Genomic DNA, 25,429 nt, shown 5'->3' on the forward strand with positions numbered 1-25,429 from the left:
ACTCTGGTTTAATATTACTGGGCAGATTGCGAAACAAGGAAGAAACAGATGCTTGGCACTTGTTTTATCGAACTGGGATTGTCTTAAACTACCGGTTTGCAAGTTGCAACTATTTCAACATTTGTGTTCACTTGTAGCTATTCCATGAGATTCTTCAGCTTCCTGACATTTGTGCCCACAATGTCAGCCTTTTTCGAGCCTTCTTTGAAGAACTGCAGTATTGGCTGCACCATAAATGTTCATGAGATTGGTATCCAAATGCTTGTATATTTAAACATCAAAACATTTGTTTTTTTAAAGAAAAATATCAAAACCTTTGTTCCTGCTTATATTGTAGGTTATGTTTTGAAAGGAAGGTTAATGAAGCTGTCACCACAGATGTGATACCCAACTTGCCGACAGTCTTTGAAAGTCCACCCAACAGATATGCAATGGATAATGTCCATTGTTCCTTGTATTATGGGCTTCATTAAAATTCGGCTCAGCAATGGTTACGTTGCTTATAGTGACTCCTGAAAGTAGTTAGTTGAATCTTGTGTATTGCTCCTAAAGCCTCTATGTTTCATTAATGTTTCTATATAGTCCGGATAACACCCGAATTATAGTTAAAAATTGACAGATTAAATAAGTTATATAAAAAAAATTCTAAGTCAACGATGATGATGGCGATTTACATAGACTGATCAGATTTGAAATGGTATATTGTTCTTCTTTTCTATAAGTTTCAACAACTATATAAAAGATAGTTATGGTTGTCACGTCGTACCTCATACTAAATTGACTATTTTCTTTTTGTTGGAACCGAAAATTATTATTAGAATTCCTACGGCCTACTACCATCATATGTCTGAAATCTATATACCAAAATTACTAGAGACACCTGAAATTTTTGACTGAATTGTAGCCCGTTTCTTAGCAGCTATGTTGGTGATTCCCACGTTCTAGAGGGTGGATTCTACCAAAATTAAATATCATTATCTCGAATCGAGTTATAATCCAATCCAAGACCAGTTCACTGAAAATAGATAAATTAAAATTAGTTAACTAAACATAGGAGATAACATGTTTAATATTGTAGGTTGATTTGTTTAATCTTATTTTCATGTCATGAATATAATATAGACTAGGTAATAACCCGCGCCTTGCGCGGGATGTGATTATTAGTTTTGTTATTTTTAATAAAAAAAACAAATCTATTTAATCTGGATATCGGTTCGGTTTTAAGTTATTTTTTTGTTTTTAATCTCCTAAAATATAGCCATTATTTTAAATTAATATTTATTTTGGTTTATTCTGTTAGAACGTTTGTTTTTTAGTTTTTTCGGTAAAATCCAAAAATTATTATTATTTATTTATTTTCATGTTATAAATTTTAGATAATCGTCATGTTGAACCAATGGTTTCATAGTTTGTAAATGGATAATAGTTCAAGAAAAAAAAATTATTAATACAAATCATTTTACTATAATTTGGTCGGTAGTGAAAGAAACATTAAGAAAAAAAATGTTTCAACTTCCAAAAAAAAATTGATACTTCACTGGTGGTAAATACTTATACAGTGTTCACATCAAGGTGCACATGTATATGTATGTAAAAGTATATAAAAATAAATGATAAATATATAAATATATTGTTAATTAGTATTAAATAACATTTTTGTTCTAAATAATACATGAAAGATAAAATTAAAATTAATTAAAAATTAAAAAGGCTTTGACTCTGATATCCGAAATGATTTAGAATTTTAAAGAATATCTGATTTGATCCGTAAATAAAATAAAATTTAAAAAATAATTGAAAATTTTAATAATAACATTTTATTACAAAAATAAAATATTATTTAACTTTTTAAATTTTAATACCTAATATAATAAATTTAATCCGTAAAAATATTGTAAAACTTATATAAACTATAATATATATAACATATATATATATATAATTCTGTACATATATGTATATATATGCATATAACAGATCAAATTTGATATCCGTTTCTAAAAATATTGGTATTTTTGATTTGTTTTTTTTAATTGTATTTTAGTTGTTGATTTGCTTCGTATAGTTACGATGTCCATATTTTTTTGTTCAAATCAAAACGGATAACGAATTGAATCAAAACTTATAAATATTTTGCCCAACTTTATCCGTAAACAATAAAAATAATATATATATATATATATATATATTAGCTTTTGATTCGTTATTTGTTTTGATTCGAACCGAAAAATCCAAAGTTTTATTTGAACCATGCACATAAGTTTTATATTAAAAAAAATAAAAAAATATATAGTGTGAACACATTTATGAATATAGTGTGAACGCGTTAACATATTTATTATCAAATCATTGTGAGGCTGCCACGTGTATATTATAGTGTGAATGTATTTATTACAATGCTTCTCCTTTAATATATAATGGATATTAGATAGAAGACTTGCCTGTCTGGATCAATGTATTTAAAGTTGTTTAATCAAAAAAGTAACTTATTATATTTTAATTTTATAAGATTTTCTAATTCTTTTTGGAATATGCGGTCACGAGTAATAATTGTGTAATGAAGTTGATGTTCTTTCCTAGCTATAAAAATACAAAAAATGGATGGATACACATACACTAGGCTTTTTCAAAGTCAAAGTTGTGAACAGATCAGATCAAATCAAATAGAATTCCCTTTTAATAATTTACCCCAAGTGGTATAATCCACAGTGACGTAGCCACTCTTTACAACCCCTCCGTGGATTTCACAACCAGACATTGACTCTTCCACCATATAATCTTCACACCAAAAACATTTCTCCTCCACTTGCATACGATGATAATCATATGGCGATCATTTACAACCGTTGGATCCCACGGAGCGCTTCATTACTACTCCTCTTGCTCTTGCTCCAGTCAGTACCATATGGATCAGGTCAGCCCACACCGCCTGTTCCCCAAACGAGAGCCAGCGACCCGGTTGTTATAGTGATAACGGTCTTGTTCTTCGTTATCTTCAGCATGGTCTTCGGCTCAATCTTCTGCCGCCGAAGCTCCGTGTACTCGAGGCCTTCGGTTTTTGGACTCACCGACGCAGATGCTGCAGTGGGCGTTGTCAGGATCAGGAGGTCGGCGGCGCGTGGACTCGCACCGGCGGTTATAGAGTCGTTTCCGACGTTTATCTACTCGGAGGTGAAGTCGGTAAGGATCGGAAAAGGCGGTGTCGAGTGTGCGGTTTGTCTCTGCGAGTTTGAGGATGAGGAAACGCTACGTTTGATGCCTCCTTGTTGCCACGTGTTCCACGCTGATTGCGTCGACGTATGGCTCTCGGAACGTTCCACGTGTCCTCTCTGTAGAGCTGATCTTGTCCAGAAACAGGGTGACGGTGGTAGCGACTTGAGTTCGGATCCGGGTACGGTTTCGTCGGGTTCGGATCCTGAGAGAGGGGTCTTGGAAGCTTCCGACAGGCATCTGCTGGACGGCGTGACGTGGACCAATAGTAACAACATAACGCCTCGGTCAAAGTCAACGGGTTTAGCCAGCTGGAGTATAACCGGTCTTTTGTTCCCGAGGTCTCACTCGACCGGACATTCGCTGGTTCAACCGGTTGGAGATCTCGACCGGTTTACGCTGAGGTTGCCGGATGATGTACATAGGCAGCTGATGAAGACGGGGACGATAAGAAACGTGACGTTACCTCAGGCGAGGAGTTCACGGAGCGGTTACAGAAGCGGTAGTGTCGGGAGCGGGACAGGCGGCGTGTTCTCGTACGGTCGGAAGGATCATAATCACAACCGGCGGCTGCATTCTCTATCTTTCTCCTTCTCTTTCCGAAGTGGTTCTGTTCGGTCTACTTTCGGTGGAGATACGGTGGCTCCGCCGAAGAATTTTCCGGCGGCTACTGAATCTGGTGAACGGTCTTTTGAACGGCTCCGACCAGATGAGCGAGTGTAAATAAGATTCTTGAATGTTTCTGCCTTTTGATTGCTTTTTACCATAACCAACAAACATGACAAATATTCTTTTGTTGAAAAAGTTTCGTTTGATAATCATCAGGTTTCTGAAACAAAAACATTGTATGTGTGTGAGATTGTTAATATTTGAAGTGTATGTATTATACAATGAGCGAGAGCTTTCTTAAAGCTTAGTTCACCAATACAAAATGAAAAAAGCATTTCAAGAAATATGATGAGATATTCAGTTCGTTTCATTACAAACATTTTGAAGTTCAGATAATTGAAACCAGAACCAAGCCAAAGTCACTACGATTCTATGGCAAGAGCTTCTATTTTCTAGCTATAGCCTATATGATGATCACATTGTGACCTGATACCAATTTGAATGTCTAAATTTCTTTTTTGGAAAGTTAACCCTAACTTTTTTGTTAACCATTTATAACATTTACTTGGTAGTAACCCGTGTCATGCATGAAATAGTTTATTGAATTATTTATATTATGTTGTATTAAGGGATTTGTTGTCTATCTTTTATGGGGGTGGACATTCATATATTTGTTCGAATTCAGTTAATCTATTCGAATTTCTAATTTTTAGAGTTACAAATTTAAATTGTATTTGAATATTTACAAATTTTGGTTTGAATTTGGTTCGAATCATTGGTTTGATTCGGATTTGAGTTTTGTACCCACTTTAATTATGTATTTAAAAAAATTCAAATGTACTTAAATCCTCAAAATCCGAAAATAAAATAATATAAAACATAAAAAAATTAATAATGTAAGACTAACTATTTAAATTTACATAATAATTAGTTTAATTTAAATATTTGGATGGAGAATAAATAAATATTTTCAGTATTTTGAACATTTTCTCTTATTTTTTATATTTACTTCTGACTATGTTGATAATTTAGATATTTTCATATTTTTGAATATCTAATAGATATAAAATTTAAAATAATTTTACATATTTAAGTATATAATTGTGATTTAGATACTTTTGGTATCCCAAATATTTTAGTTTGGATCAGATTCGTGTATGGTTATCTGGATATTAAACTTTTCGAACCATATGAGTAATTAATCAGTTTTATTTTGTGTTTAGTATTACTTTCAAATCTAGTTCGGTTCTTTGAATCCATGTATTTTACCCAAACTTACTTTCTCTACTAATATAAAGCAAAATAAAATAAATGTAAAACAAATATTCTAGGTTTATTTACCATACATAATTACTGGACCATACTTTAAGAATACCAATAAAAATGGATAGCGTCGTGTCAATATTGGTTAGCATGTTGCAAAATTGACGTAGTCTATAACTAACAACGTGTATTTTCTTATAATTTTTTTTGGTACATATAATAAAAACACAAAAAATCGAGTGAAAATTGTTACAGTTGCATGGAAAATAATGTGATCTCTTCACTCGGTACTTTAATTCTATTTTTCAATTGATTCATGAGTTTTCTTTTCTTTTAAAGCTTTTCTGATTTCTGATTATTTTTTAATAATCTGATTATGTTTTTAATTCTTTGTCTGAGATGAAAACTTCGTAAAAAAAAAATCAATATTTGGCTAAACTAAAGATCCGTCTTTATGTGTAGTGTTTTTTACCTCAGTTTACTTAATTCATAACATTAAGCTTCGTGTGCATAATCTTCAACCATGGCTAAGTTCGGCAAGATACAAAACTTTCAATTTATAAAACATTCTCATTCCAACATTTTAGTTTATGCAAATCTTAATGATTTTATAATTTATTTCTTTCAAAATGATATTATTATGAAGAAAATTTTAGTTACTAATACAAGGGTTAAAATAACAGGAACTAAAAAGACATGATTTAAAAAAAAATAGTGCAAACACATTAAATTATCCGCGGTAGAGTTAAAAAAATTAGTATGTGAACGCATTAATTATTAAATGACTGTGAAACCAATACGTAAACATACTTAAATTGAAATTGATGTGAAACTGTCACATAGCAAATATAGTATGAACGCATTAATGACAAATGTTTTTCTTTTAATATATAGAGGATGTCAAATCTTGAAATGTATTTTGGCAAAATTATAATACAATATTTATTCAATAATTGAGGATTAAGGAAAAAGAGTAAAACATATATTGGCTAGTATACAAAGAAACATGTGTAGCTCAATATAACCCACAAAATGAATAAACTTATAAATCCAAAATTTTATACTAATATCAAAAGTTTAAATGCAAAAAAAAAACCGAAATTATCAAAATTTTAATATATTTCAGCACAAAAATATCATATTTAAATTTAGAGAAGTAAATACGATTCAATATACCCAAGTGATAACCAAATTGACTTGATATTATATATTTAAATTACAAATATAATTAAAATAACATAATATTATTTAAAATAAATTATACATATAAATTACAAATAAAGTTAATTATTAATATTTTTTATAATATGTATATTTTGTAATATTACGAATACGTTACGCATGTTATCAATATCAATCATTACCGTATGTAAAAAGTGTCACGTGACACTAGAGGAGTGGTTGATACCTAATTAAATTAAATTTACCCCCAGCAAATTTCATGTTTAAGAAAAGTCAGTTTCTTTCCTTGAATCTTAATTGACAGTTGGCATTTCCTAAGATTTTCAATGGTCTGAGGAATTACTCGAAGATTTATACAGAAACCAACAAATTGGTCAAACACATACTATATAAACTTTAAGAAGATTTTGTATTCTCTTACAACACAGTAGGTAATAAATATCTCATTAGTCATCATTATACATCAATTTAAGAAGATTTTGTATTCTTTTACAATTTGGTTTATGCCAAACTAATTTTCTTTTGCATATTAACTTATTCATTATATGCAATGTTTGATATAAAAATCGAGTAGCCACAAGTTTTGAGAGTTCAGATTACGTCCTCGTAATTTTGTTTATCTATAAAGCTAGAAAAAGAAGAAAAAAAAATGAATTGTTAAACTATCTCGAAGCAGTAGATATGCCAGCGGACGATATGCCACAGCCAGGATTCGTGAAAAATGAAAGCGACCTAGCCATCATGGTGGCAACGGCTCTAGCCTTCTCCATCTTCATCGTGGGTTTGGCTTCGGTTTGCTATCGCTGGGCCGGTCGCAGGTTTTACGCGGACGAGCAATCCGTAAACCTGTCTACACACCCCCAACATGAACTCCAGACCGCGAGGAGGGGTACGACGAGGCGTGGGATCGACGCAGCGATCGTGGAATCGTTTCAGACGTTTCTATACTCTGAGGTGAAGGAGCAGAGGATTGGTAAAGGCGGGGTCGAGTGTGTGGTGTGTCTTTGTGAGTTCCAAGACAATGATAGGCTGAGTTTGATGCCTAATTGTTGTCATGTGTATCATGCTGATTGCGTAAGTGTCTGGCTCTCTGATCACTCCACGTGTCCGCTCTGCCGTGTGGATCTTGTCTTCCAACAGGGTCAGGGAAGCGACCCGGATCCTGAACTAGGAGTTGTCGATACTACAGAAGCGCGTTTGTCTGAAAGTATGACGTGGACTAATAGGAGCAGACCGCCTCGGTCTAGGTCGATGAGATTACCCCATTTGCGAGTCGCTGATATGTCATTATCGAGATCTCATTCGACCGGACACCGTGTGGCTGAACCGGTGGAGAATTTGGACCGGTTTACACTCCGGTTACCAGATGGTGTACGGACGAGACTGATAAAGAAGACGCTGGTGAGAAGCTCGCAGGGTTTGTACAGAAGCAGAAGTGTCGGAAGCAGAAGCGCGAGGAGTGTCTTCTCAGAACAATGGTGTAACTATAAGAACCATCGGCGGATACATTCGATGACTCTCTCCTTCACTGATCATCTTCGCGTATGGTTGGCAGGAGATGTGGTGGCTCCGCCGAATAGTGAGCAGACATCTAGAGAATTCCGACCAGATGATCTAGTGTAAGAATGCTAGCTTTTAAGTGTGTTTTTGTTGCAACATATTGTTTGCGTTCATTTGTATTTGAAGATGATAATTTTAGAGAAAAAATAAAATGGAATGGTAATTGTCAGAAGTGGAATTTGAACCACACCGTCTTAGACCACTCGGCCATATAAGAACTCCGACCAGATGATCTAGTGTAAGAATGCTAGCCTTTAAGTTGTTGCAACATTTTGTTTGCGATCGTTTGTATTTGAACATGACAATTTTAGAGAAAAGGGAAAAAAAAATGGAAATATGAATGTCAGAAGTGGGATTTGAACCCACGCCCTCTTTCGAAGACCAGAACTTGAGTCTGGCGCCTTAGACCACTCGGCCATCCTGACATTTTTGAGAGGATGTGGTGATATGTTTTACATAATTGTAACCTATGTCAAGCGCATACAATTCTACATGAAAACTAATCAATCTATCAGTATGGGAACTGTAGAATAGTGTCCATATATACTATGATCTATCTTTGGTGTGAGGAATATACTGAGTGAAAGAGAGGGTTTAGACTTGTGGTAAGTATGTAACTAGGGACATGTGTTACACCTGAGATAGTATATGTAAATGGCTGAGATATGAAGCCATATCCTCCTTGTCGTTTTTTCAAGCTGAGATATGAGACTGTTAACATATCAGCTAGACGAGAGAAAAAAAAAAAGAAAGAGAAAACTCAATTGTCAAGATCAAAGCTCAAGTTCTAGTGGATTGCTACCAAACCCAATGAGTATAGTTCTTCTTCACATTTGAGGAAGTCCGAGTAAACAAGCTTTCGTGTCTAGTTGTTTATTCTCGTTCTTCGTTCTTCAATCAATTTGCAAATCTGACTAGATTCAATCTAAATAATCTTAACAGGTACAAACCATGGCACCAAGTCTATTAAATATCACCCAGACAAACTAAAAAGAATAATATCAAAACAATGTTTAGCTACAAATTTTTTTTTATCAATCAGTAATGTCGAAACAAAGCTTAGCCTCATCCCAAGGACCATTAATCTCAAACTTATACTCCTGCATCCTTATCAACCAATAAGGACACACAACATTAACAACAACCACAAGCACCAGAAACAAAACAAAGAACAACCTATGCAGCGCATAAACAGAGTACATCGTCAAACCCATCAACGCAAACGAGAACCCCAAATGCAACCCAAACGAAAACTTCTTGATGCAGTAAGCCACAAGAGGAGCAAACAGAAACACTTGAAGCGAGAAGAGCATCACAGCGAACACATGTCCCCTCGAAGGAAGCCTCGAAGCGACAAACACCGACGCAACAACCGAAGCGTTAACCGATATACAGCTCGTCAAACTCGGACTCTTCAACGCCCCGGGGGCTCTGATCGTGGACCCGGAGTAATCGTGCAAGAAGAGATGGAGCAAGAGGAGGGACACAGTCACGGCCCAGATCGAATCGGAGCTGATCGATCTCGTCAGCGTCTGGTAGACGGGAGCTAACACGTAGAGTCCTGTCGTGAAGAACGTGATGTTGGTTACGTAACGCAGGAGGAGGCGCAAGGAGAGCATTTTCTCTTCGGTTAGGAGGAGGACCAAGAAGCCTAGGGCTAGGAGGGAGAGGTCGAGGAGGAGGAGGGAGGTTTCGTCGAGGGATGATTGGAGGGTGTGGAACCAGACGAGGACGACGAGGGCGACGATGCAGAGGTATTGGGAGATTGAGATTGAGTCTTTCATTACTTTGAGTAGGTCGCGGCGGACGACGTTGGCGTTCATTACCATTTCTTCGAGGAAGGTTTCGTCGGTGTAGTTGTCGTCGTAGCCGATCTGCATCCCTCCGTAGGCTACTTTGCGCCATTTGGGTCTTGGAGGAGGAGGAGGAGGAGGAGGAGGAGGAGGAGGAGGAGAGTCTCCGGCGAGGTTATTGTCCATTTGGGGATTCTCCAGTGAGCGTGTGATGATGGCGATGGAAGATCGAAGAAGCAATTAATGGAGAGGAAGAGAAGATTTTGCGAATTTGTGCGCTTTTTGTAATAAAAGAAAGTATAGGGGACTTATTGGAAATAAATTGGGGTTTTAACGCAATTGTATAAGAAAAGAAAATCTCGGTCGGTTTTCATATTGGGTTTTGTCCAAAGCTTTAACATCTGTTCTTCGTGTTCTGTCAAGCTTAGACTAATTCAGATTCTTATGCATTTGTGGGTCCAAACACAACGGGCCTTTACAAGCTAAACCCATTAGGTAGGCTTTATTTTCAGACAACACTGTTTAAAGGTTATGTGAATTTCCGTCTCGTAACCGTAAAAGGTACCTAGACTCTGCTACCTTCATAAGGTCTTGCTGTTCTAACCGTAAAAGGTACCTAGACTCTGATACTCAGAAGAGTTGAGATGTTTCATTGATTTAAATGCTTTTTGTGTGGATTCTGATACTTGGGTTGGTATGTTCAGTGGTGTGTTGGATGTCAATAGCATTAAGTACAGCTTAGAGTATAAATACAGGTAAGCTTTGGGTGTTTTCCCTGTTACATTAGTATACAGAAAAGGTGTTAAATTGTTTTTTTTTTTTTTGGGTTTTAACTGAGAATTACCGGTTAACTCATGTTGCTTCGATCAAGTTTAAGAATAAGCATTGATTATTTTAGTCGAGAAAAGATAGCTAAACATGAGATTTAGTCAAAATACATGTCAAGCAGATCTGTAAACTCGATGGCTGAGACAGTATCTCACTAAACAGAAGAAACATATAAAATAAGGTTGTAGATTAAAGCAGAGCATCTCTCAAAACTCATAACGTAAGTGATCAATCAAAATATGAGGCTTTCAAAATGGATAATCATTACCAGTTCAGTCATCTTCTTCATCATCGTCTTCATCTTCCTCCTCAGATGCTTCCTTGAGCCACTGTATGAACGTCTCACACTGCTGCAGATAAACTTTGTCAGCTTCGTCCGCGCCTGCTTTCTCTTCTGCCCATCTCATTATCGCATCTTCCTGCACCACATCTTTCTCATACAGAACATGCAGAATCTGAGCAAACAAAGGTCCCAACTCCTTCGCAGTTTCCTGACACATCTCTTCAAACTTCATTATCACTTCTATCTGCTCATCAGTTTGCTTCACATAGAACCCAAGAAGCCCCTTCCATTTCGCAATGATACTCGCTGCGTTTTTATACAACTCACTACCAGAGCTATGTGGAGTATCAACAGCCAGTTTCATCATAGAGTAGAATATTGCTCCAGCACAATCCGCAGACTCCATGTTGTATGACAACCTGAGTGAGTTAATCTCCAAAACTCCAAGTTCCACTTTGATACCCTCCTCAACAGCCCTTAAGAAAGTACCTTCAACTTCTTTCTCAAAGTAACCATAGTCATCACCAGGATCGTTCACATCAGTGTTAATACTATCAGCATCTGATTTCAACTCTCCAGAAGTCGGGACAACACTTTCGTCCTCCATGTCATCATAATCATCCATGGCCTGAGTGATCTCAGCAAGTTTATCCTCGGGGATTGGTGCAACAGAATGCTTCCACTCCTCATCATGAGCCCCTTCACATACTTCCCATATGTAACCTGCTCCATCAGGACCAAGCTCAGATCCTTTGGACTCCATTTCCAAACTTAGACCAGACAAACGATCTGCAGCCCCACTGCTACTGTCAGCATATTCCAGCTCCTCATCGCTGTCTTCCTTCATCGGCTGTTGAAGCAACGAAACCTTAGAATACGCAGGTACAACAAAGTCCCTCCCAACCACAACCTTGAAAGACAGAACAACACCAGGTTCCAAAACAGCCCCAGCTCTGATTCTCACCCCATCACAGACAATAGCGTTCCTTATCTCACACCCATCTTCAATCGTGACATTGTTCCATATGTAAGACCCTTCAATCACCACATTAGATCCAATAATACATCCACTCCCAATAACCGAGTTCAAGATCCTATCCCCATTCCCAATCTTTGTCCCATAACCAACAACAGTAGAAGCCCCAACATCAGCAGAACGCGACTGAACCACATCACAAGCCCTGTATATCCCTTCTCTCCCAAGCTTAACAGGACGGTTCCCACCGAAATTGATATCCGGCACATAAGGATACGTCCACCTCTGGATTATATCCTTACTAACAGTATCATAGCTTCGAAAATTATCAACCCTCGCAGCATAACTCGACCCAATCTCATGAGTGAAGATCTTATACCCCATGATATCATCAACAAGCACACCTTTCACAAAATGACGCCGCAAATGCTGATAATCAAAGTTATCCTCAAAGAGACTAAGCACCTCAGGTGAACATATATCAATGTAACAATCCTGCATATCATTATACAACAACACAGATGGATTACTCTCCATCAACGACTTATCCAAGCAAACACTCCCTCTCGCGTGTTCAACCTTATCCTCTTCGTAATGAAGAAGCTGCTTCGTTAACGGATCTACAGCGATGAAGAGCTGATCAGTCCCTAGCCTCGACTGATGCGTGATCAAGGAAGGTTTCGATTTCTTGATAACCATCGTCATGATAGCTTTCTCGTCCTTCTTCTTCCTCTCCCTATGTTCTTGAATCAAATCAGCTAACGGCATGTTGCTCACGGTGTCTCCGCTGACGAGGACGAAGTCGCCTTGGATCTGAGACGTCTCCGTCTGCTGCTCGTAGATGTAACGCAAGGCGTCTCCGGCGCTGATCGATTTGTGAGATTCGATCGTCCTCACGACCAGGTTCGGGTGCGTGCGCCACTCGGAGGTTTCGAGGTAATCGATGATTTGCGTGGAGTGAGCGCAGCAGAAGACGAAGACCTCTTCGATTCCGGCGGATTCGAGCCAGGCCAAGGTGTAATCGATCATCGGGACGTTTACGAGTGGTAAGAGTACCTTGGGGCGTTCTAGGGTTACGGGACGGAACTTGGTGGTGAAGCTGTCGGCGAGGAGGATGGCTTGGAGACGTTGACGGCTCTGCTCCTCGGAGTCGTCGGAAACCCTAGCGCCGCCTTTCTTCTGAGCACCCATCTCTTGATTCCGATATTGTCTCTCTCACTGTTCGATTCGATTGGAGATTCTCACGATGGAAACCTAAAACCCTTACGAGTCTAGTGATAAAAACTGAAGCTCGAATTTGAGAAATGAGGGTTAAATGTGCTCTTTTTGAGAAATGTCAAGGTCCTGTTTGCAAATTTATATTTTCACGGTTAAAGTACTTAAAGGAATAGTAATAAACATTATATGGTCTAATGATTCTACAACTAAATGCTTTCATAGCTCAGTTGGTTAGAGCACCCGTTTAGTAAGCGGGAGGTCTTGAGTTCAACTCTCAATGAAAGCATTTATTTAATTTTTGGATTGTATTTTGCGTTGCATACAACTTTCCCGAAACTATATTAACGCTTCAAAGTTTTGATTATTGACAAAAAAGAGGACCTCCTTTACCCGTTAATAATAATACACCCTAACCAAGATTCAGCAGTCTTTATTACAGACAGCTAGAGTTCTTCATTACAGAGATTTCGTTAATGTTTTGGCTATTTGAGTGGTATGAACTGAGACATAATAGACACTATGTTTGAATCCATGCTGGACTGGATTATAGTTTTGATAGAAAAGGATAATTAGTTTCATGAATGATGCGTAAAAGGTACCACTCAATAAGCAGAATATATACTTGAAGAATATATAAGCAGCTAAATGACATGCCTGCAATGGCGGTTGAAACCACAATTGTGAAAAACCATCCACTTCTTCTGCCTGCACAAGCCGGTGTCAATGTAATTAACGAGTAGCATATCGTCGCGACTCGCGAGGGTAACACTTGGATGCCTTTAAAGTCCATAGAGACACATCCAAAAATGTTACAAATTTTTTTATGGGCCTAAGAAGCCCATTTGGGGGAATTGCTTCGGTTAAACATGAGAGTAATAGACAAGATCCCAAAAAATATCTAAAAGCTCTAGTATGAATCCACAAGAGTGGTCGTCCCACAAAACACCACCACGAGCCATGTAATGATCAAATATCTAATTGCACTAAGCTCGATGCACGCCAGCCATTTTTCACGTGTCCATATTCATATTTAAATAACCATATTCATATTTAAATAATACTACATTACAATATAAAACGCGTTCGTATCTGATACAGATATACGCGTAGAAAAATACACACATGAATCAGTTTGTGTATTATACAAAATGCTGGTCTAATACGTCTGCGTTTCAACGTCTATATAAACGTTTTGACAAAAGAAACCAAACAAACAAACAAAACATAGCTCAAGTATGGACCTCAAACTCAGGCCAAGCTTCTTCTTCTCCTCTTTTATTCTCATCTTTCTTCTCAATAGTTTTGATTCCGGATCAGCGGCTAGTCCTAAATGCATATCCACCGAGCGAGAAGCTCTTCTCACCTTCAAACAGTCACTTACCGATCTTTCCGGTCGGCTCTCTTCTTGGTCCGGACAAGACTGCTGCAACTGGACTGGTGTTCTCTGCGACGCCCGGACCGGTCACGTCGTCAATATTGATCTCAGAAACCCGAGTCAAGCAGTGAACTCCGATGAGTACAAAAGAGGTTGCTTACGGGGTAAGATCCATCAGTCTCTGACCCGTCTCAAGTTCTTGAGCTACCTTGACTTGAGTTCAAACGACTTCAACGGCCTGGTGATCCCTGAGTTCATCGGACACATCGATACTCTGAGGTACTTGAATCTTTCTTCCTCATCGTTTTCCGGTGAAGTTCCTAAGAGTCTTGGGAGCTTGTCGAAGCTGGAGTTTCTTGACCTGTACGCTGAGTCGTTTAGTGACTCTGGTCCGTTTGCTTTGCGCGCAAGCGACCTCAAGTGGCTGCCTTCTTCACTGACTTACCTCAACATGGGGTATGTGAATCTAAGCGGCGCCGGCGAAACCTGGTTACAGGACTTCACTAGACTCACGAAGCTGAAGGAGTTGCATTTGTTCAACTGTGAGATCAAGAACTTACCTCCCTCCTTGTCTTCCTCTGCGAATCTGAAGCTTCTTGAAGTTCTTGATTTGTCTGAAAACTCTCTCAGCTCGCCCATACCCAGCTGGCTCTTTGATCTCACCAGCCTTAGAAAGCTATTCCTGAGATGGGACTTCCTCCAGGGATCAATTCCTTCTGGATTCAAGAACCTGAAGCTTCTAGAGACATTAGATCTGTCTAATAATCTGGAACTCACGGGAGAAGTTCCACCGGTTCTTGGAGAGCTTCCTCAGCTAAAGTATCTTGACCTCTCTGCAAACGAACTCAACAGTCAAATCAATGGCTTTCTAGACGCTTTCTCCAAAAACAAATACAACAGCTTGGTCTTTCTCGATCTTAGCTCCAACAAGATGGCTGGGACATTACCTGAGTCTCTCGGAGCGTTGAGGAATCTCCAGATTCTTGATCTTTCATCCAACTCCTTCACTGGTTCGATCCCTTCTTCTATAGGAAACATGTTGTCACTCAAGAAACTCGATCTTTCTTTCAACGCCATGAACGGGAACATCCCGGAAACCTTGGGGAAGCTTGCGGAGCTCGTGGATCTAGACTTGATGGCCAACACATGGGAAGGCGTTCTCCTGAAGTCTCATTTCGCCAATCTCAGAAGCTTGAAAAGCCTCCGTCTAACAACTGAACCAAACAGATCTCTCGTCTTTAAGGTCCCGTCTACATGGGTTCCTCCTTTCAAACTGGAGCTGATCAACATCGAGAACTGCCGGATCGGCCCTAAGTTCCCAATGTGGCTTCAGGTACAAACCGAACTCAACTCCGTCACACTCAGGAACACTGGTATTGCAGACGCAATACCACACACCTGGTTCTCTAATATAGCTTCTGATGTAACGTACCTGATTCTAGCAAACAACAGAATCAAAGGTACGTTACCTCAAAGCCTCGCGTTCCCAAAGTTAAACACCGTTGACTTAAGCTCCAACAGCTTCCAAGGCCCTTTCCCTCTCTGGACAACAAACGCAACAGAGCTTCGTCTTTACGAGAACAACTTCTCAGGTCCTCTTCCACTCAACATTAACGTCCTGATGCCGAGAATGGAAAAGCTGTACCTCTTTCACAACAGCTTCACCGGACCAATCCCACCGTCTCTATGCGAAGTCTCCGGTCTCCAGATCCTCTCCCTAAGAAACAACCGCTTCTCCGGTAGCTTCCCAAACTGCTGGCACCGTTCCTTCATGCTTTACGGAATCGACGTCTCCGAGAACAGCTTATCAGGCGAGATACCAGCCTCTCTCGGCGCGTTGCCTTCTCTCAGCGTCTTGCTTCTGAACCAGAACGCTTTACAAGGTAGAATCCCAGACACTCTTCAGAACTGCTCCGGTCTTACAAACATTGATCTCGGAGGAAACAAGCTGAGTGGGAAAGTGCCATCGTGGCTGAGTAAGCTGTCTTCTCTCTTCATGCTTCGTCTGCAAAGCAACTCCTTAGACGGTCAAATCCCAGATACTCTCTGCAGCGTTCCCAATCTACACATTCTTGATCTCTCGGGGAACAAAGTCTCAGGCCCGGTTCCGAAATGCATAAGCAACCTCACAGCCATTGCTCGCGGAACAACAAACTTCGAGGTGTTCCAGAACCTTGTCTTCGTAGTCACAAGAGCTCGCAAATACCAAGAGATTGTCAACAGCATCAATCTTTCGGGAAACAACTTAAGCGGAGAGATCCCAGAGGAGATCTTGGACCTCTCTTACCTTCGAATCTTGAATTTATCAAGAAACTCCATGGCGGGAAGGATTCCCGGGGGGATTTCGAAACTTGGTCGGTTGGAGACGCTTGATCTATCGAGGAACATGTTGTCTGGTGCCATTCCTGAGGGCTTGGCAGCGATATCTTCTCTGCAGAAGCTGAATCTTTCGTACAATAAACTGGAGGGGAGGATACCGCAGCTTCTGAAGTTTGATGATCCGTCCGTTTACATTGGAAATGAGTTACTCTGTGGGAAACCACTTCCTAAAAAATGTCCTAGGAGAATGTTGTAGTAACAACAATATACGGTACTAAGAAGTACCTTACAAAGATAATGTACCTGATCATTCCAAAATAATAATAAAATTATCAGCTCTAAGCTGATCAAGTTGTATCCACTTACAGGAACTTGGCCACTGAAGACAAATCAATCCTATAAACATTTGAACGAGAAACCATTTCTCTTGTGCTTTTATCAAATTCCAATTCTACCCCCTTGCGGTGGGAAATTGAGAAATATTTCAAAGTTGTCCTCTATATTTTACTTGTTGACAAAGTAGACCTCTATACTTTAGTTGTTGACAAAGTCACTCACATTCATGGTTTTATGATGCGATATTTTGTTTCAGTTAAGAAAGCTTTTCTTCTCTTTTGACATTGATCGCAGCATGAGTTAGCTTTTGCTATTATTCTTACCTTTTCTTCTCTCCTGTATGAAGAGATAAAGGTGATGAGCCATCACCTTGTTCATATTTTTAAAAAGTTAATTTTTGCAATATAATCAGCTAATTATTTGATTCTCTTTTTTTTTCCTTTAACTTCCATCACTGTTTGATCACAAAATGTTTCACACATATCAAGCTAAACCAAATATTGAAACTAGGAAAGGTATTGAAACTAAGATGTGTTGGTACTTGGTGCTATGAGTAGGTTGATTAAGTATGTATAACCAACCGGGTGCTGGTGTCTTGCAAAGTTACAAACCATAGCCCATACTATTTTAACTGACTGATTTAAGAATTTTTGGCACCATTGCTTTTACTTTTTTACTTATTGGAAGTTGGAACTTCAGAAAATTAAGGTCAATGTAAGTTTTTAGTATCAGTTTGGAATAGCTTCAAAAGCTGAGACTTGGCGCTTTGTTTTATAAGTATGGGGGAAGCTTTTTGTAAAGCTACACTATTTACTGGTTGTAAGTTTTTTTTGTCTTCTCCATGTTTTGCAAATAGTGCCTCACCAAAATAGTTATGATTTATATCAAGAACTCCGCGGTTCTTTTTTTTTAACAGGACCCATACAAATTAAATCAAGTTTGGCCATCGCTATGGATTTAGGGAGAATCCGATAGTACCAACTGGTTATGAATTATATGAGATGATAAAGAATTTTGTACATGTGTTCTCTTAACAAGAGAATCAGGACATATATTAAAAGTTGTAAATCTAAAAAATCACTGTACTGGGTGAATTCCTCCAAATCTGCTTTGAACTTGTGTCAATCTATGGATTCTTTAGTCATTTTGTATAAATATTCGTACTCATCCCAGTGCCTAAGCTGCTGATCATCTTGGGTTGGGTGATTAGCTAGTTTTGTGCAGGTTCAGAGATTGTCTGTTCAGAGTTCAGTGGCAATCTCAACCCGGTCTTTGGCCGTTTGACATTTGGGGGTGTTGTACTTCGTGCTCTCTGTTCGTCTCCGGTCTAATAAATGCTCAGTTTAGTTGATGCGGGTATGCTTGGCCGCTACAGTTACTGTGGCGGACCCATGATTTTTATAAACTTGGGTCAGAAATTAATTGAGCGTTAAAATCAAAACTAAAAAAAGAAAGAAAATAAGGTGTCAAGAGCAGTTTGAACCCTGGTTTAGGGGTGTCAGCCGAAGTCAGAACACCACTAGAACTAGCGAAATTCAGTTGTACATATTTAACAAACTAGATTTATAAAATTTAAGAGGTGTCAGCTGAACCCCCTTCTTTATACATAGGTCCGCCACTGACTGTCTGTTTGTGTGGATAGGTGCTATGAAGCTCTCGGCAAGCTTTTCTTAGATAGATCATTATTTTTAAGAGTGGATTCATTAGGGAAGCCAAAATTACCGGGTTCCGGCTTTGAACTTGGCTCATTTTTCGTGGCAAGTGGATGGTGTGGACTTGGTCGAGCCTCTCGGTAGGTTCTGGTTCTTGTGTATGCTCCTGTTAAAACAGTTTAAGTTTGTGTTTAGTCTTAAATTTTTTTATTTTCTTCTTGTTATCTTTTGTAATCCTATCAAAAAAAAATTAAATTTTACCAAAAAAAAAAATATTCGTACAATCTGTTTCAGAAACGGCTGAATGAATGTTTTTTTTTCTTAGGTACGACATAGCCAAACGTAGACTCTTCTTCATTTCGACATGTAATGATGATAGTTTTTCCTGGCATCCTTTACAACCAAACGTATTTCCGTCCATGTTAGAAATACATAAACCGATCATTTAAAAATATAAGAAACATGCTATTAGTTTGTTACTATTAAATGGATAAAGGATCAAGATATGTAATACGATGGGGGAAAGTAAGAAAATGATGGTTCAACGCAGCTTTGGATGCCAGGTCTGTCTTCTCCTCCTTTACACGCAAAAACTATACCGTTTATAGATTTCATTTTTATTTCATTTTGCCACTTTCATCTTTTTCTTTTCCAGTTTTATTTTGCCTTTTTAGCATGCAGTACATAGTTTTGAAGAATATAATGACAAATTCATGTGCAGTAACTACTGTTTGGTGGTGTGTAAGAATAATCCAGACTGTATTACAATAAAGAAAAAATCAAATATCAAACCAAATCGAGATAAGTTTACTTCGCTCAGTAAGTTTCTAGCAAACTAGAGTAATCGTACCGAGTAAACTGAAGCGAAAAAGACTATAATGAACTCTGTCTAATTTGACGAATTTCTAAACTAGTTTAAAGCAAAGAATTAGAAGTGCATTGGGTTTGTTCATCATTACCTATAATCTGCAATATGATTATTACCCAAACAAAAGTATACTTTTCAGTACTACTCATCATCACTTAGCTTTCGTTGACACACAGCCAATGCAGGTTCGCGGAGGCATGTGCCTCTGAACTCACCAAGTACTATATTTATAAGTTATAACTATGCAAAATCCACATTTTATATGGTTGGTTTGTGATTATTAGATGCGACAAGCATGACCCAAAGACTTTTATACATATTGCGCTAGTATTTTCTAAATTAATAATTGAACCGGCTGGGAAATAAGTCAATAAGAGCACTTGCAATGGTCATCCCCACATTGGGATCCTTGGGAATTGTTTATTATAAATTTTTTTGCTTTTTGTTTTTGTTTGAACAGTGAAGGACTCGAGTCCAAAAAGCTCGTTCAATGGTGATCCCGAAGACGGAGTCCTTAACATTAAAATATTATTATTATTTTTTTTAAAAATTGAAATTGAAAATTTATTAATTGCATAATTAAAATAAAAGGTACAAGGATTCAATTTAAAGATACAAGGATTAAAAGATACAAGGTTTAAATATAAAGATACTAATTATTAATCTTCATCGCCAAATTTATTCCAAATGTTTTCGATCAAATCATTCTTCAATCGTTCATGAGTTTGCCTATCACGAAGATCATTTCGGTTGGGAAATATATTATTGAGAATTGTCGGGATTTCGTTTAGTGTAGGGTTTGCGTTTAGGACCTCCGAAGTTCTGGAAGATTCTCCTTCTTCAAATTCTGAAATATCGTACCGCATTGAATAACCATCTCGTTCATCTTCAACTATCATATTGTGTAGTATGATACATGCTCTCATTATCTTCCCTATCTTCTCTTTGGCCATTGTACGAACCGGGTTTTTCACAATCGCAAACCGAGCTTGCAATACTCCAAAAGCCCGTTCGACATCTTTTCGGACTGATTCTTGAACTTGAGCAAATAACTGTTGTTTAGGACTTTGAGGGAGTGCGATAGTTTGGATAAATGTTGACCATTTTGGATATATACCATCTGTGAGGTAATATGCCAACTTATACATGTGGTTGTTGACCATGTACCTCACACTGGGAGCTCGACCTTCTAAAAGGTCATCAAACACAGGAGATCGATCGAGGACATTAAGATCATTTAAGGTACCTGGAAGACCAAAAAATGCGTGCCAAATCCAAAGATCTTGTGAAGCTACGGCCTCTAGAACAATAGTCGGTTTTCCGTGGCCACGGGCGTACTGTCCTTTCCAAGCGGTTGGACAATTTTTCCACTCCCAGTGCATACAGTCAATGCTCCCGACCATCCCAGGAAACCCTCGTTTCTCTCCCATATCGAGTAGTCGTTGAAGATCCTCTGCTGTGGGTGGTCGCAGATACTCATCTCCGAATAACTGTATTATCCCATCAGTGAAATGATGTAAACAAGAAAGTGCAGTGCTCTCACCAAGTCGGAGATATTCGTCAACCGTGTCAGCCGAATTTCCATAAGCAAGTAGACGAATTGCTGCCGTGCATTTTTGTAGTGCAGTAAGACCCCACCTCCCCGTTGCATCTTTTCTTTGCTGAAAGAATGGAAAGAATTGTTCAAGGCCATCGACAATACGCATGAATAATCCCTTATTCATGCGGAATCGGCGTCTGAAAGTTTGTATCGAATATGTCGAATGGTCGTCGTTGAAGTAGTCATTGCTTAGCTGGTGCTGTCCTCCTTCGCGGTGTCGTTCAGTATAGCTACGGGTTCTTTGCGGTATGGGTTCGGCCTCCACTATATCGTCGTAAATTTCGTCAATGAAATCTTCGATAATATCATCCAATCTCTCCTCGATTTCATCATTTTCATCAGATGAAGATGACGACATTGCTTATCCTGGTGGATAAATAATAAGTTGCTTAGAAGATTTCTTATATTTTGAATTTTTCTACTTTTACATCTTTTCTATTTTTTTCTTATAAGTTAAAAATATTTAGATTATTTCTACTTTTAAATCTTTTCTAGTTAAAAATATTTTGAATTTTTCTACTTTTAAATCTTTTATATTTTTTTCTTATAAGTTAAAAATATTTAGGTTATTTCTACTTTTAAATATTTTCTAGTTAAAAATATTTAGAATTTTTATACTTTTAAATCTTTTCTATTTTTTTCTTATAAGTTAAAAATATTTTGAATTTTTCTACTTTTAAATATTTTCTAGTTAAAAATATTTTGATTTTTTCTACTTTTAAATCTTTTCTATTTTTTTCTTATAAGTTAAAAATATTTTGAATTTTTCTACTTTTAAATCTTTTCTTATTTTTTGGTAGTTTGGGATTCTAGTTTTTATAAATGAAGAAAATTCTAGAAACAAAGTGAGAATAAATATAGCCGTTCTTATAACTGATACAACTAGTTAAAAGTTAAAACATATATTAACAAGCATGTAAAACTGAAACAAAATGCATGTAAGCCATATGAAACAAAATGCATGTAAGCCATATTAACAAGCATGTAAAACCTAAGATGCCAAAGACGATAGCGAGCAAAATGCATGTAAAACTGAAACAAAATGCATGTAAGCCATATGAAACAACAACCGAAACCTGATTATGGTTATGGTACAGAGAAGCAAGTTGATGAGATGGATACAAAGGATTGAGAGAAGCAAGTAGCAGACAAATATTACAATGGTTTTCGTTCCAAAATATTACAAAGGTTTTGATGATAAGGTTTTTGATGTTGAGGAGAAAGACATACATATCCGAGTACTTATACTACAAGAAGGGAAAACCCGTGACTTATGAGCAGGAGCTACATGCCAAAATGCTCTCAGTACTCTAAATCCACCCGTGACAACTCCCGTGACCTCAAATAACTACCTGCAACAACACGTTTAAAAAATGGTTAGTTTAGCTGTAACAACTAAGCAAGTACACACATCACACAACAAGTACTAACTTTTCCTACAAGTGACCTCAAAGAACACACAGTACACATCATAACATTTCAGACATAAGCTTCATTTTTAGTGTTGTTTCAATCTCAGACAATGGCTCTTTCTTGGCCAGCAAGCGATCAAGGACTTTATTTCTAGAAAGTTTTTCCTTAAGTTCCAAAACGCCTTGTAGCTTAGACAACTCCTCATCTCGACCACTCTTCTTCTTCTTACTGGCACCTTTCGCAGCCTTTACCCCGACGGGTCTATCCTCATCTTCTCCAACAACATTTTCTTCTGGTCCGTCAAGATCCACCACCGGCCTCCGCTTTTCCTTTCCACCATCCTTAGCCATATATGTGGAGGCCCATTTCTGCTCATGCCTGAGCTCTCTCCAGCAGTGATCGAGTGTGAACTTGGTATCGTACTTGGTGAAGAATATGTCGTAAGCAGCTTTGATCACATCATCATCATTTTGGCCGCTTCTCTGCTCCCTCAGCGCCTGGTTGTAGCAACCAGTGAATCTGGATACTTCATGATTGATCCTAGACCACCTCTGCTTACAAGAAGTAACCTCCCGCGGTACTTCCCCAACGAGCTGAGGGCTGGCGTTGTAGTAGTCTACAATACGCTTCCAGAAAGCAACAGCTCTCTGCTCGTTGCCTACGAGAGGGTCCTTACTGGTGTTAAGCCAAGCACCAATAAGGATCCTATCCTCTTTGGGTGTATATTTCCTTCTATCTGGAAAGGTCTTAACAGACTCCTCAGGGACTTGCCTACGAGACTGACCAGGGACTTGCCTACGAGACTGACCAGGGACTTGACTAGGACACTCAGGAGGGATTTGGCTAGGACACTCAGGAGAGATTTCGCTAGGAGAATCATCAGGAGTTTGAGACCCAAGCCAAAAAGGCTCGGGTGATTCAAGATCTACTGGCATTTGACTGAACAGAAGGTGTCTATAACCCGACATGCTCTAAAAATGCTCTGTGTTACTCAAGTAGTTACACAGAGCCTTAAGTAATACAAGTTCTAATTTATTATACAATAACACCCTATCAAATCTGAGCAGTTTGGAAGATAGGAAGCAAACTAAAAGCAATTAACAAATATCAGTAGCATTTATTAATACAGTCCTAGTTATTTAGGTTGTCTAATTAAATCCTATGTACTATAACAGCTATTTAACCAAACACCATTCAATTATACAGCAATTTAAACGTAGAACATTTAAAACCAATCAAATCACACTGGTTTTTATCTACCTACAAAAACCATTCAATAAATCTACAATCCTATTTGAATTTTTTTTTAACGGATAGAAAAGAAAAGCAGAGTACCTTTACTTTTTTCGCCATTGGACATGTGATAGAATAGTCCCCATTGAAGCCTTCGCAGCTACTCCTGCAAATAAGTAACATGAGGCAGTCAAATGTTTTAATACAAACGCATAAACTGAAAATGAAATACAAATAAGTCAAGAGCTTACCATGTAGAACCAAGATTACCAAACCTATGACCACTAGCAGGCACACCATTAGCTTAACTCGTGTGGTTTCCTTTCCTGCGTCGTACAAAGTCTTCTCTAGCAGCAGCAGCTTCTGCTCTCTCTCTGCAACTGCTTCCTTAAGCCTTCTTATCTCCGTCTGAAAGTCCCTCATCTCCTCCAAGACCGCGTCATCCAACCACTTCCAGATGTGAGTGGCTCCATCAACGACATTGTTGCAGGTGAAATACCTACGGCCTGGATCTTTTTTCGTGTAGGCTGTAGCAACAACCGGCTCACTCCCACAGTAGCAGATCGTCGGGATGCCATCATCCCCCTCAGGTTGAGGTTGGTTCTGAAACGGCTCTCCATTACCGAAGCTACTCTGAGCTTCATCGGCGTAGATCTGAGCTTCAGCTTCGAGAAGTGAGGTGATGTCGACGGATGCTGATGATGAGGACGGCTGGCTATAGCTATACCTTCCCATTTTTGTTAACCTGCAAAGAAAGAGACAAGCAAAAAGCAAAGATTAGCACTAATGTTGATAAACAATAAGAAAGACGAACTTATCAACACTAAATAGAGCGGCAACCCTAAATCGAATGGGAAAAATGCACAATTTTCAAATCCATAATTCGATCGACACCCGAAAAGGGTTTTCAAATCCCCAAAATCGATCGAGACCCAAAAGGGTTTTCAAATCCCTAAAGCGACCGAGACCCAAAAGGGTTTTCAAACCCCTAAAGCGACCGAGACCCAAAAGGGTTTTCAAACCCTAATATAAAAAATCCCCAAATCGCAGCTTTTTTGCGAACCCTAATTTTGATACAAACGATCCCAACTCGATTGAATATAAATGGAAACAATCTAGCTCGATTAATATAGAAGAAAACGCTTCGACTTACCTTGAGGATCACACGGAGTTGAATCGCGACGGTGGAATCCGACAAATCGCCCTAGAGAGTTGAGAGGTTTTTTTTTTCTTTGCTTTCGTCGAAATGAATTTTTTTTTCCCCATTACCAAACACAAACGCTCCTCCGTCCAATCTCTCTCCGCCACGTCGCCCACGGACCGGGTCCGTCAAGATGCTATTTACGGATCAATCCGTCAAATGGACTGGGTTTATATTAATTAAAAAATCAAAAAAGTGCAACGGACCTGGCTAACGGACTCGATGTCATCCCCCGTTGCAAGTGCTCTAAGTGTGTGGATCCACCCACGTTAGCTCTTCTATATCTCAAGATTCTTGTCTTTTGTTTCATTTTGCTTAATGGCCTGTTCGAGAATCAAAACAAATAGTTTGATTAATTTCTTCGGTGTTCCACGTTTTTACTTTTCTAATATGATGAATCTTTCAAGGGGGTCGAAAAGCGCACACACACACACATATATATATATATATATATATACGTGACAGTGTGAGTGCCATTATTATTTGCATGGGAGATTGAAACTTTATTAG

The 25,429-nt window shown here is 38.3% G+C and overlaps 7 protein-coding genes and 2 non-coding genes across 10 annotated transcripts; 4 read left to right on the forward strand and 5 right to left on the reverse strand.

Annotated features, from left to right (window-relative positions):
• The first annotated feature begins 2,373 nt into the window (after positions 1 to 2,373).
• Positions 2,374 to 4,165, forward strand: LOC103867399 (E3 ubiquitin-protein ligase ATL9). Its single transcript, XM_009145468.3, has one exon. The coding sequence runs from the start codon at positions 2,827 to 2,829 to the stop codon at positions 3,931 to 3,933; it is 1,107 nt and encodes a 368-aa protein (XP_009143716.1). The 5' UTR covers positions 2,374 to 2,826; the 3' UTR covers positions 3,934 to 4,165.
• A 2,235-nt stretch (positions 4,166 to 6,400) lies between these two features.
• On the forward strand, positions 6,401 to 9,105 carry LOC103867400 (RING-H2 finger protein ATL38). The gene has a single exon (XM_009145469.3). The coding sequence runs from the start codon at positions 6,946 to 6,948 to the stop codon at positions 7,885 to 7,887; it is 942 nt and encodes a 313-aa protein (XP_009143717.1). The 5' UTR covers positions 6,401 to 6,945; the 3' UTR covers positions 7,888 to 9,105.
• Positions 8,166 to 8,249, reverse strand: TRNAL-CAA. Its single transcript has one exon. It is a non-coding gene; the product is annotated as a tRNA-Leu (tRNA).
• LOC103867402 (phosphatidylinositol N-acetylglucosaminyltransferase subunit C) lies at positions 8,766 to 10,249 on the reverse strand. Its single transcript, XM_009145470.3, has one exon. The coding sequence runs from the start codon at positions 9,801 to 9,803 to the stop codon at positions 8,859 to 8,861; it is 945 nt and encodes a 314-aa protein (XP_009143718.2). The 5' UTR covers positions 9,804 to 10,249; the 3' UTR covers positions 8,766 to 8,858.
• A 239-nt stretch (positions 10,250 to 10,488) lies between these two features.
• LOC103867403 (translation initiation factor eIF-2B subunit epsilon) lies at positions 10,489 to 13,029 on the reverse strand. The gene has a single exon (XM_009145471.2). The coding sequence runs from the start codon at positions 12,893 to 12,895 to the stop codon at positions 10,718 to 10,720; it is 2,178 nt and encodes a 725-aa protein (XP_009143719.1). The 5' UTR covers positions 12,896 to 13,029; the 3' UTR covers positions 10,489 to 10,717.
• A 105-nt stretch (positions 13,030 to 13,134) lies between these two features.
• On the forward strand, positions 13,135 to 13,208 carry TRNAT-AGU. The gene has a single exon. It is a non-coding gene; the product is annotated as a tRNA-Thr (tRNA).
• A 68-nt stretch (positions 13,209 to 13,276) lies between these two features.
• On the forward strand, positions 13,277 to 16,977 carry LOC103867404 (receptor-like protein EIX1). Its single transcript, XM_009145472.3, has one exon. It carries the CDS (start codon positions 14,158 to 14,160, stop codon positions 16,870 to 16,872), a length of 2,715 nt encoding a protein of 904 aa, XP_009143720.1. The 5' UTR covers positions 13,277 to 14,157; the 3' UTR covers positions 16,873 to 16,977.
• A 230-nt stretch (positions 16,978 to 17,207) lies between these two features.
• On the reverse strand, positions 17,208 to 25,164 carry LOC103867803 (putative nuclease HARBI1). 2 transcript variants are annotated; one of them, XM_033291322.1, is made up of 3 exons: positions 23,970 to 25,164; positions 23,821 to 23,884; positions 17,208 to 22,424 (listed from the first exon to the last, which is right to left on the reverse strand). In XM_033291322.1, the coding sequence occupies exon 3, from the start codon at positions 21,428 to 21,430 to the stop codon at positions 20,132 to 20,134; it is 1,299 nt and encodes a 432-aa protein (XP_033147213.1). In that variant the 5' UTR covers positions 21,431 to 22,424; positions 23,821 to 23,884; positions 23,970 to 25,164; the 3' UTR covers positions 17,208 to 20,131. The 2 variants fall into 2 exon arrangements, with proteins under 2 accessions (XP_033147213.1, XP_033147212.1); XM_033291321.1 differs by lacking the exons at positions 23,821 to 23,884; positions 23,970 to 25,164 and having other exon boundaries at positions 17,208 to 21,438; positions 22,149 to 22,271.
• LOC108871858 (glutathione S-transferase T3-like) lies at positions 22,542 to 23,453 on the reverse strand. The gene has a single exon (XM_033291905.1). The coding sequence runs from the start codon at positions 23,451 to 23,453 to the stop codon at positions 22,542 to 22,544; it is 912 nt and encodes a 303-aa protein (XP_033147796.1).
• Positions 25,165 to 25,429: the final 265 nt, after the last annotated feature.

This window comes from Brassica rapa, chromosome A05 (genome assembly GCF_000309985.2).
Source record: "Brassica rapa cultivar Chiifu-401-42 chromosome A05, CAAS_Brap_v3.01, whole genome shotgun sequence".
NCBI classification, from domain to species: Eukaryota; Viridiplantae; Streptophyta; class Magnoliopsida; order Brassicales; family Brassicaceae; genus Brassica; species Brassica rapa.